The 12,455-nt window shown below is 36.4% G+C and overlaps 1 protein-coding gene across 1 annotated transcript in view; it reads left to right on the plus strand.

The window, feature by feature from the left end:
- Positions 1–12,455, plus strand: part of LOC110103431 (ubiquitin carboxyl-terminal hydrolase 5) — a 45,385-nt gene that overhangs the window by 22,316 nt on the left and 10,614 nt on the right. The window contains exons 7-12 of the mRNA XM_020832147.2: positions 1,678–1,818; positions 1,894–2,064; positions 3,311–3,568; positions 3,662–3,807; positions 8,074–8,652; positions 9,413–9,686. Of these exons, the coding sequence (XP_020687806.1) occupies positions 1,678–1,818; positions 1,894–2,064; positions 3,311–3,568; positions 3,662–3,807; positions 8,074–8,652; positions 9,413–9,686 (1,569 nt within the window). The remainder of the gene's footprint in view (positions 1–1,677; positions 1,819–1,893; positions 2,065–3,310; positions 3,569–3,661; positions 3,808–8,073; positions 8,653–9,412; positions 9,687–12,455) is intronic.

Below are 12,455 nucleotides of genomic sequence, written 5' to 3' on the forward strand. Positions count from 1 at the left end.
TGCCAGTGAATATTTTATTTTAAGGTTTCAAATATTTTATGTTGTTTTTTGTATGCCCGAAACAATTTTATATTACAAAATGTTATTACAAAAGCTGGTCAATATGAGTGACAATGATTTAAACGGGAGTGTGATACACCTTGGGAACGAAAACAACAAACAAGTAGAAAAAAAATTGCAGTAAAATCAAAACGGTGGTTGATTTTGTAATGAGCTAACATCCCACTTGACATTAATGAGCTAGAGAAGTCAAAAATCAAATTTTAGGATTTGATTCGACCCCCCTCCCTTGCCTACATCATAAACTTTACTTTCTATTTCTTTAATATACTCATTACATGTCATTCTTCTTTCTCATAATTGTACTCATACATATCGTTGCTTATTTCAGGTAATCATTTCCAACAGTAGCATAATTCATAAGTCTAAACAATTACATATGTAATTCTTTCTAATTAAAATAGAATTGAAATAAAGAAATTTAAACTTTTATAAATACCCACTTATTTGCTCTTCCAGCATTCGTACAGTTTTGAAAACCTTTAACTGTTCACAAAACTAAAACAACTTTAAGAAATATTAAATCTCAATTTAAATATCTCAACAAGTATTGAACTTCTTTCATACCTCAAAACAAGTTTTCTTTCCTATTGAAAACTTCCTTCTTTCTCCCTCAGATCTCCTCTCCTCGCTTCCAAATGTCTTCCTTATCATCAAATTAAATGTTTACACTAATTAGAGAAAATATTAGGAACAATTTATAAAAGATTTGGGAAAACAAACTTTTTCCTATTTCCTCCCAATCATGACAGAACCAAGCACATAGAAGTGGATAGACATTTTATAAAGGAGAAATTAGTCAGTGGTCTTGTATGTATCGACCCTGTCTCATCAAAATATCAGTTTGCAGATATTCTTACTGTGGGACTTGATAACTCTACCCTTTTGTAATTGATTATCAAGCTGAGAATGATGGATTTGTATTCCCAGCTTGAGGGGGAGTGTTAAATCCTAGCAGTCCCTTGGCATTTTGATCCCACGATTAGGATGAGAATCCGTGGGAGGCTCACCTATTAAATCCTAGCAGTCTCTTAGCATTTTGATCTCACAGGTAGGATGGGAATCCCTGGGAGGCTCATCGGGATTGCGCTGATCTCCTTCGATATTTAGGTGATTGATTTAGGAAGCATTATATTAGAGCAATTATGCATGATTATACAATTATGTGTTTCTCTATTAAGATATCTTGTATAGATCTATAGATAGGGACAAGTTTGTGCAATAAAATTAAGCCTTTTACCTCTTAAATTCTCTGAATTTAACAGTTCAATACTGCGAAGGAATAAGGATTGATTAAAAAACATGATCCTTAAGATTAATTCATGATGAATTAGCAATACGTGGGAAAAAAGTGTCTTTGTAGAACATTATTGATCAAATTTCTGAAAGCTGTAATTAATAAAATGTGCATATGGCTGTTGGCTGATATGACGCCATTTATATGCTGGAACCAATACCTGTTTTTAGAGGCTTTTTATGACATTAATAATTGTTGTTTCCCTTGCTGTTGTATAATTCTATCAATCTTTGGTGATCATTGTTTTCCTTGTAGTAATGTGAAGTCTGCTTATATGAAAGTCCTCTATATGTGGCTGCTAACTAAACTTTGATGTGTAGGGTGAGCTTGCTATGGCATTTGGGGATTTACTAAGAAAACTATGGGGTCCTGGCCGAACGTCAGTTTCTCCTCGGCCATTTAAGGCAAAACTTGCTCGTTTTGCTCCTCAGTTTAGTGGATATAATCAACATGACTCTCAGGTTTTAGTTATTCTGCTTTTTAATTTATTTGCTCGTGCAGCTTTTTCATGCTTAATGATGTATGGCCCATTTCAGGAGCTTTTGGCATTTCTTTTAGATGGACTTCATGAAGATTTGAACCGGGTAAAGCATAGGCCTTATATAAAGTCTAAAGATGCAGATGGACGTCCTGATGAAGAAGTTGCAGATGAATACTGGGCAAACCACATTGCTCGTAATAATTCTATTATTGTTGATGTATGCCAGGTACTTGGGCGGTTTAAATCAGAAGTTTAAAACATAAATAAGGGAAATAGCCCTACTTATAATCCTCATTTGTTGTTCTCAACCTTTTTCAATGTATAATTCATGTTTAGAAATGATGCTCTTCTTCTATTTAGGTGTTTTGATGTGATTGTCATTGTTTTCTCATCTAGAGTAAAGCCTTTGATATGCTAGCATCTGAGTTGGCACAAAGGATTTGGGTGCAATGCACAATCAATCGAGGCTTTAAGTTTTCACTCTTTTCTCTCTTTTAATGCCATCACATCGAGACTTCTTGGGCTGTAAGTGGGACAACCTAGAAATTCTCTTTCATCTACACTGTAACCATCTTTTCATATGTCATGGGAGACTTTTGTGGAGTGAATTCCCTGATATATGAATAGTTTTGTTTATTTGTTTTTTCAGGGTACTTAAAAACAATGTCATGTTTCTCTGGATTGAATATATGCAATTATTTAGTATATTTGTACATTGAATACCCGTATGTTTCAAACTTGCAACTTTAAAGAGTTAAAGAAGCGCAGAAATTCATATTGCAATTTTTTAGTTTTTATCGATTTCAAACAGAAATTTGTTTGTAATTTTTTAAATATTTTACTAGATGAGAACATTGTGCATATACTTGTTTATTAGAGTATTTTTATGATATAGAAAGTATTATCAAGTACTTAATTTCATGTAATCTTTTCTTTCTACTTTGTAACCAAACAAAGCTATTTAATGTTTTAGGGTCAAAATATTCCAACTATAAATATCTAGATATTCTGCTATCATTTTTCTAAATAATTACAGTTATTGCGACCAACAGTAAAGAGTATAGTACATTTTGTGTGAGCCATTATAAGCCATCTAAATTATCACTAAGTTTGAACAATGATTAATTCTTCATAAAAAATATCAAATTATCTCAGGTTGAGGTGAACACCAATAATCATGATCTTACATTTTAAAGGTAAAAACATATAAAATAATTATGAAAATAGAAAATTTCCATTCTCTTACACATTTGTGCACTGTATGTGTATATAGTATATGTATGCATATGGTACAATGTGCTTGTAGATATGTCTTTGGGCTTATATGAGGGAATTTTCTCCTCACTTTTTCCTATCGATTTTATGTCTCTTTTAATTTTTTTGTCTGCTAGATATTGGATGCCAGTTTCTGATGAGAGCTAGTACTTCATTATTTTTATCTTTCTGATTTCTGATCAATGAATATTTGGCAGGGTCAATACAAGTCTACTTTAGTCTGCCCTGTGTGCCGTAAAGTTTCTGTTACTTTTGATCCATTCATGTACCTTTCATTGCCTCTTCAATCACCATCTGCCAATTCCATGACTATCTTGGTCTTCACTAGTGATGGCAGTGCACTTCCAACCCCATGCACTGTAAATGTTCCCAAGCAGGGTCGGTGCAAGGACCTTATCCAAGTTCTAAGCAATGCATGCTCGGTGAAGGGTGGAGAAAAACTTATTCTTGCTGAGGTTTGCATGATGCTGTGATGGAATTTCTTGGAGGTTTTTTTTTTTTGCTTGATGCCTCTTGTGATCAATCAACTTGTTTAACTTTAATTGCAGATTCGGGATCACAAGATTCATCAGTTTGTAGAGGACCCTATGCTTCCAGTATCTAATATCAAGGATGAGCACCTTGTTGCTTATAAGGTTCCAAAGTTGGATAAAAAGTCAATTTTACTTCAGTTTGTACATCGCCGTGAAGAACCGTAAGTTGGGCTTCTTTTTTTATTCTTTGTTTTTAAATATATTTATTTTATATCCTTTATGCTGTACATTTTAAGAAGTTGGACATGTATTCTGTCATGGGAGGATTACTTGTCTGTAACTGCTATTGGCAGTGAATTTAAACTTAATGTTCCGGTCAAATAGTGTAAATGAACTAAGATGATGTTAGCACTCTGAGTATAGGCTTGACCAGTTTTGTGTGCATGGGAAGATGCGATGTTTGGATGATAGCAAGTGATTGAAGAAAAGAGTTTAAGCTCCTACCATCTTGTCTAAATAGCCAATACTAAAAGTTAAGAACATAACAGAAATAAAATCAGACCTCCACATATAGGGATTGGTATTCGCCCCTCTTCCTGTTTATAGTTTGGACCATATTTTTATTTCTACTTATAAAGGAGCGAATTTGTTTTATAAAGAAAGAAATTAATATGCAGCATCAGTGGTTTGAGAAAAGAGTTTTCTTCGTTAAATAAAATTAGACCTCTAGATTTAGGGATTGGATATTAGTCATTTTTGTTTTAATAATTTTGAACTTATTGTTTATTTCTATTTATCAAGAGTAAAAAAGGAAAGAAATCAATAGGCAGCGTGATTTCTTTTAGAAAAGGTTCAATTATTTAAATACAAGGGTCTAGAGACTCGTTGCTGAATGTGAAAATGCAAGATTTTTTTCCCTAAATAAACTGCTTCTCCTATTTGGAATTATTGCAATAGCTAAGGGGCGTGGAATTTCTTTAGAAATTTAACAGTTGCTTCCATGTTTACTTTTGAAATTCAAGGGATTTTACTTTTTAGAATTGAAAGGTTGGAATACCCCTTCTCATTATAAGAATAGAAAGATTGCATAGTTACTACAACAATAACATCGAGCCTTTATCCCATTACATGGGGTCAGCTACATGAATCTTTTTTCTACATTGTATCCTATCAAGAGTCAATTTCTCATTTAAATCTAATAAAAAAATGTCATTTATGATATTTTCTAAGGTCTACCTCTATATTTCTTAATATAGGTCAGATCTAATACATCTCTCCTAACCAAGCCATCGAAAAGTTGACGTTTTATGTGTCCAAGCCATCTGAGGCGACTCTTTATAATCTAATCTTCCATTGGAGCTATTCCAACCTTTTCACGTATATACTCGTTACATATTCTGTCTTCAAGAGTGAAGCCACTCATCCACCTGAACATCCTCATATGTGCAACACTTAATTTTATACTTCTCTTTTATTAGCCAACATTCTGCACCATAAAGCATTATAGGTCTCGCCACCATCTTATAGAATTTTCCCTTAAGTTTGAGAGGTACTTTTTTTCACACAATATACAATCCAACTTGAATTCTACTAATAATAGTCCCATCTATTTCATCATCACTTTGAGCAATAAATCCAAGATATCTAAAACATTAATGACTTGATCGCCCAAAGTCACAATCTCCCACTAGATGTATTACTACTAAAATTATACTCCATGTATTCGGTGTTAGATCTTCTCACAAAAACCTTTAAACTCTAAGGTTGACCTCTATAATTCAAGTTTTCCTTCAACTCTCTCTCTACTCTTATCAATAAGAAGAATATCATCAACAAAACAGCTAGGGAAGCTGTCAAAGTCTGAATTGAATGCTGCCTATTTGCTGTCTAACACTAATTGATCAATCCTGCAGCATCATTTGCCATGGCTGAGTAGTCTTGAACTAACGATTTACTAAATCAAATTCTTCAGTGGATGATGACAAAGTATGCTCTAATCTTTCAACCTCAATGGTTATCCATGCAAAATCCTCCTTATTATAAGCAGCTGCCACTCGGACTCCAGCCGTTTCTCCAAAAGAGCGTTCTCCATCTACCTCAAAACCTTGAGCTCGGCTGATATCTCCAAAAGCTCAACTGCTTATTAGAAATATCTCGCTTATGCACGAGCAAACTATTTGAAATCGCAGTGACCTATATAATATTGGTGCCTTTTTTTAGTAATCTCAATATTATGACTATGTTGGCATAGTCTTTTTCTTGAAATGGACGTTTAGAACAGTTTGATTGCTGTTGAAGTGTTTCGATCAAGTTTTCATGTCGTCATGGTTTTTTTAAAGAATCAAGAGATATTTGAGGAGCAATTTTGATTGTGATCAAAACGTCTTCAATTAATTTGGTATGATGTTGCTCAACAATCATCATTATCTTTGTTCTTTGCTCGATCAAATTTGTGTTATTATGTGACATGTGTAGGCCAATAGCCACTCCAGAAGAATCTTCTATGAAAGACTCATTTGAGTTACTCCATCGTCTTTGAGAGTTATGTCCATAAAGAGTTTTAGTCCTTATTATAATCCTCTAGCGTTGGGATTGCAAAACCTTATTTCATTGTCAAGACGATCCTCATTGACAATAAATGGATTTTCCACTCTCCTTAATGTCATCTCATTAAAAATGACAAACTTTAGCCTATCACAAGCCCTCTCGACTGCTCAACTCAAATGACTGTTCAATTTAACTTGATGGCACTATAACTGTCATGCCCCACGATGGGCACTCCAGGTAAATCATAAAGTGTGAGGCTGGTATATCTCAGCTAATTAGATCTACTGATGTGATGCAATGGGGAGTTACACAAGAACTTTAAAAGAAAATTAAATATTAGCTCCACAATTATTTAATCATGCATCAAAGTCAAGTAAATTATAAGAAACTCGCGATGTTTAAATTGCTAGGCAAGAAAATACAAGAGAGAGCCAAGTCTTTTAAGCAATTGCAAAAGAAAACATAAAACAAAAGCTAGTAAATAGAATCCCACGATTAATACCACGTTGTTCACACTTTGAGGCCTTTAACGCTCTCTTCCTACGAAGACTAAGTTGAACGGCGGAAGATTGTCCAAGCTAGCATGGAGGTTGCCACTAAGATGGAACCAAATGACCAATGAATTTGAATTCAATAAGCACCCCAAATACTAGGTTTCTTGTGCATAATTAAGTGCACAACATTCATTTTTTCTTATGCTTGATTTCAAACTAAATAATCATTGATGAAATTTTGTTGCTTGCTATTTTAGGTATGGTATATGAAGGTCAACGATGTTGATTTTCATTTTAGATCCTTTATGATCAAAATTTAGTTGGCATGAAAAATGAAATTTTCCTTTTATTAGGACCGATTCAAAGTAGAGGTAGATGTCCCAATGAGAGGGAAGAGATGCTTGATGGCTTGAAGATTGATGACAGTGATGATGAGTGGGGATACTTGAAATGTCTCTGTGACGAATGATTAAGGCTGAGGTGCAAAATGATGATTAAGGATCGGAATGCATTTGGCTGTGAAGGTCCAGATGCACTCAAAAGATTCTAGGGCATAAGATTAAATTATCACGTGATGATTATAACTATTATCATTTTATTCATATCAGTTCGAGGCATAAGATTAAATATGGCATTTACATACTTTTCAAATCAGTTTGATTATACACAGAAGGCTTGCCCATTGCACAAATTTACTAGTTAACCTTGAAAGCTAGTTCAGACCTACCCGCACCTCCACCTAATCGTGGACAGAAAGAAAGCAGTAACCGAGTTAATTTCCCTCGCCTGCTTGCCCCTCACCTCGTGCCCCATCACAGCACCTCTCCACCAACTCCATCCAATACCCTGCCCTTTCCCTATACACCTTGTTACTTGCACTCCACGCCATTAAAATAAGAGGGAATTCCCAATAATGAAACATAGAGATTTTTTGGCGTATGTTCACAGTTATTTTTAGTTTAAAAACACTCATCTGAATTTGATGGTATATTTTGTTGGTTTTCATCAAAAGGACCTAGTTGCAGGTTCTTTCGAAGTTGGAAAAATTGCTTAGAAAACAAATGCTCGTTGCGTTGGAAAAAAAATGCTATTTCCTCTTTCCAATATTTTTCATGATGATGAATGTATCAAGATATGCATGGCCATTAACATATATGCAGACATACTTTCATTTGGAGCCTTTATCCTCTTCTCCATCAAGTGAAATGAAATTTTATTGAAGTTTTCTAATGAAATAAGTTTGCATTGCAACCTATTCATACAGGTCAAATAATTTCTTAAAGTTGCTTGTCATTTATTATTATTTTGTTCCGTCCACAATTTTATACTGTATTCTCACGTTTGTATATATATATCTTTTTCGAACTTTTTGGAGTGGTTTTCAACATTTTATAATTCAGTAAGTTTTAACTTGCCCACGCATTTCTTTCTTTTTAACTTTCTTAGAGAGGGAAACGGAAGCATAAAGGCATGGAAGCCCTATGGTATGCCTCTTTTAGCTCCATTTTCATATGATGGAGCTGCACGAAGTGCTGATATCCAAAGAGCACTACTCACGATGCTTATACCTATGCTACAAAGTGAAAAGTCACAGCCTGCTAGTCTTTCAAATTCATGCCCACGTATGGCATCACATGCTACTGATCAAGATATTAGTATGAATGAGGAATGTGCTGAGAGTGATCATAAAGATGGAGGCAACCATGACAGAGAAGAAGCAGACTGCCACCTGTTCCTTGAGTTGGTTGATGAAAATAACCAACTCATAGATCTATCGACGGTAGAAGAGAAGTCTTTTAAGCTGTTATCATCGTCGTCGTCATCATCATCATCATCAATACTAGTTTTTATCAATTGGTACCAGAAGGATTTTCAGAACTATGATACTCGCCGGCTAGAGATCCTTCCAGAAGTATACAAATATGGTCCGCCATTACCTAAAAGATCGCGTGGCGAGCCTCTCTCTTTATATACTTGCCTTGATGCTTTCTTGCGGGAAGAGCCATTGGTTCCTGAGGACATGTGGTCAGTTTCATTGTGGCTTTTGTTTTACTTTCAGGAAATGTTTTCAAAACTGCATCTGATATGTTTTCCATCAGTTATGATTATTTTTGTTAGTTCTCGTAGTATGCGCATGCCAATATTTGTGTGCATTCTCAGCTCTTGTTTAGTGCTTCAACAATATATCCTCATCACACTGATAATACATCTATCGGTTATTGCTTAGTATAATAGGCTTATCATGTTACTAATGCTAAGGTTTGGTGATGATTTAAAGCACTGCATTATACTATTTCAAATAAAGTGGCCGCCACTCTGATAGGTATGTAACATCTGTACCTGCAACTTTGTTGCCCATAGACCATAATTGTAAAGCTGCGGAGGAGGCACACGCTCAGTGTAGAGCTCTTTATTCAATGTTTCCTGTATAAATCAGAATAACGTTATGGTGAGGCTATTTGGAAGTAAATCAGAAGAAAAGTATTGCCATATGATGCCGAAGTATTGCCATGTTGACTCTAGTTTATGAAGTTATTGAAGTATCTTCGTTTTAAGTATTACTTCTTGAATGCTTTCAGTATATATATCCTTGATAGCCATTTGAGTGCAGTAGATGGCTTGCCCTGGTAGAAACGCATCTGATATTTCATTACTAAGATCCAACAAGAGTTACTAAATAGCACTTGCCTGACAGTTAAAAATATTCCAGCTGCATCTACCCCCTAAATATCTCGTTTTTTTTAATTAGATTCATGGTCAAGTCTGAAACTTTTCTTCTTGTAAGGTTCTGTCCTAAATGCAAGGAGCAAAGGCAGGCCAGCAAAAAGTTGGATTTATGGAGGCTTCCTGAGGTTCTTGTTATTCACTTGAAGAGATTCTCTTTCAGTCGGTCTACTAAGCAAAAGTTGGAAACTTTTGTCAACTTCCCCATTCATGACCTTGATTTGACCGATTATCTTGCCAACAAAAGTAACTCTCAGCGTCAAACTTATGAGTTGTATGCATTGAGCAATCACTATGGAAGCATGGCAAGTGGACATTATACGGCACATATAAAGGTGAGCTTTTAGCTACCTCTTTGCTTAATGAGCTTGATAATTACATATATCCTTCAAGTGAGTCTTGCGTTTCAAAGATTTCATTTGTAGAATTTTGCTAGTAATCAACTTGTAGTTTTAGGCATTGGTCAAATGAACAACCCATCATCTTTGTCATTATTCGTTGTTAGCCTTAACCCAAACTTAAGGGTTGGCTAACTCTGAACAAAGTCATGGATTCAGACTAATGAAAGAAAGGGGCTGTCTTTTTGTTGAACTATGCATTCCTTAGCTAATGGATCATATACCTTAATTGTGGTTTCTTTATCGCCATATGTTCATCATATTTTCTCATTTCATGCAACATATTTTTTCATTTTTCGAATAGGATATTTTGTTTTATTTTTTGTATTATGATATTAATTGTTGATCAATTCCATTATTTATCTTCTTATCTTAAGCTATTCAATGTGACAAACTCAAAATTTGATCGTGAAACATTTGAGATTATGATTTTGTTAGGAAACAAATGCAGAAATTGTAGAAGCCTTGGCTGAAATTTGGAATTTCAGCAAGGTTCAAGTAGGATTTTGAGATAAATACCTAGGCAAAACGCTAGGGAGCTTGATAATTGATTAAAAATGTAGAAGAAAATAAACAAGATACAATGAATCATCAATTCGAGAGGAAAATCTAGCTTTCCCAATACCTAATCGGTGGCTGGAGCCCAAACACCTAAGAGAAAACCCAGAAATCGGCGAACATAGCACATAACTCTAACCCTAATCCCTTCCCCTACTTAGAGAATACAAATAAAATCATAATTACTAAACAGGCCTTCCGTGAATAATTTTCCTCATAAACCGCCCCCTCCTATTTGAATTTGTCATCAATGCATGATTTGATTTTGGAAGTTGAAGAATCTTTCCTCCAAATCGGATTTCAATTGTCCGACTTCACCTTCCAAGACGTCAACCTTCTTTCCGGCCATCGTTTTTCCCAACGGATCTCAAAAAAATCACTTCCGGAAGCCAAAAGCTCGCTGAAAAATAGGGATTTCAGCCGCCTAAGGTCCCTAATCGATGCTCTGATACTTTGATAGGAAATACTTGTATGCACATACAAGTAAACCTAACCCAAATTAAGTATCTAAACAGCGAAAACTGCTGTCCACAACAGAAAACAGCCCAAATTGGTGAGAAATCTGAGAGAAAATTGAGAGATATCCGTAGGAAATCAAAGCAAACACTTATATTCCACTAATAGATGAAAAGCACTTGCAAGATACAATTTTCCTTCAATTCGAGAGGAAGGAAAAACTCTCCACCATCTCCGGCAACGCCAAGAGCCAAGACAAACCCTAGATCTCAAAGAGAAAATTCAAATTCAAGATAACCCCTAATCTCTCTCCGTCACTCCTAATTAAAGACAAAGGATAATTGCAATTTTCCTAAAACAGCCCCTCATTCAAAAATCTCCCTCCCAAATCAAATTTAAACCCACGTGGGGCCCACAGGGGCTTGCGCCCCTTCCTTCTGTTTCCGCCCGGTCCGGTCCAATGGGGACCGGTCCACTCGTAACATTACTCCCCTCCCAAAGATTCACCTTGTCCTTAAGGTGAAAGTCTGGAAACTGCTGCTTCACCATCTCATAGGGCTCCCAGGTAGCCTCGTAGTCGGGAGGATCTTTCCATTTGATTAACACTTCCTTGGTTACTTTTTTATTAACTCTTACTCCTTTCAGCTCCATGGGTTCCATGACCACCTCCAAGTCCTTTGTCAATGATGCTGGTAGCTCGGCACTGGCTGCATGCTCCCCAAGCGCTCTCCTCAACTGTGACACATGGAACACCGGGTGTATGGTGGCGGACGGGGGTAACTTCAGACGATACGCTACTGCTCCAATCCTCCCAGTGACCTCATAGGGGCCAAAATACCTCAGGTCCAATTTCTCCTTCCTCCTGTTTGCCACTGATTTCTGCCTGTAGGGTCTTAACTTCAGAAATACCTTCTCCCCCAATTCAAATTGTATGTCTCTCCTGTGTGTATCTGCTCGCTTCTTCATGATTTGTTGTGCCATTCCCAAGTGCTTCTTTAACTCCTCCAGCACCTGGTCTCTTTCTTCTAAGTACTGCTCAACTGAAAAGATCGATGTGTTTCCCTTCCCATAATGCACTAACTGTGGTGGGTCTCTTCCATAAAGCATCTTGAAAGGGGTCATTTGTGATGCAGAGTGATACGAAGTATTATACCAATACTCTGCCCATTGTAACCATTTGGCCCACTTATGTGGTGTTTTCGAAGCAAAACACCTCAAGTAGGTCTCCAAGCTCTGATTTACCACCTATGTCTATCTATCTGTCTGTGGATGGTAGGCGATACTCCTCTTGAGAACAGTGCCCTGCATTTGGAAGAGTTCATTCCAGAATTGACTAAGGAAAACTTTGTCACTATCTGACACAATTGAAGCAGAGAATCCGTGTAATCTCACTTCTCTAATAAATGATGCTGCCACTGAGACCGCAGTGTACGGGTGTCGCAGGAGGACGAAATGGGCATACTTATTGAGGCGGTCCACCACTACCAAAATGACTGTGAATCCCTCTGAGCGAGGTAGGCCGTCAATGAAGTCCATGGACACTTCCTCCCAGACTCTGTTTGGAAGCTCCAAGGGTTGGAGTAGCCCTCCTGGTGCCATCGCCATATATTTATTCCTTTGGCACACCTCACACCTTGCCACCAGCTCATCCACATCTATATGCATGCCCTTCCAATAGAGCTCCGCTGCTAG

This window comes from Dendrobium catenatum, unplaced genomic scaffold (assembly GCF_001605985.2).
Source record: "Dendrobium catenatum unplaced genomic scaffold, ASM160598v2 fragScaff_scaffold_466, whole genome shotgun sequence".
Taxonomy (NCBI): domain Eukaryota; kingdom Viridiplantae; phylum Streptophyta; class Magnoliopsida; order Asparagales; family Orchidaceae; genus Dendrobium; species Dendrobium catenatum.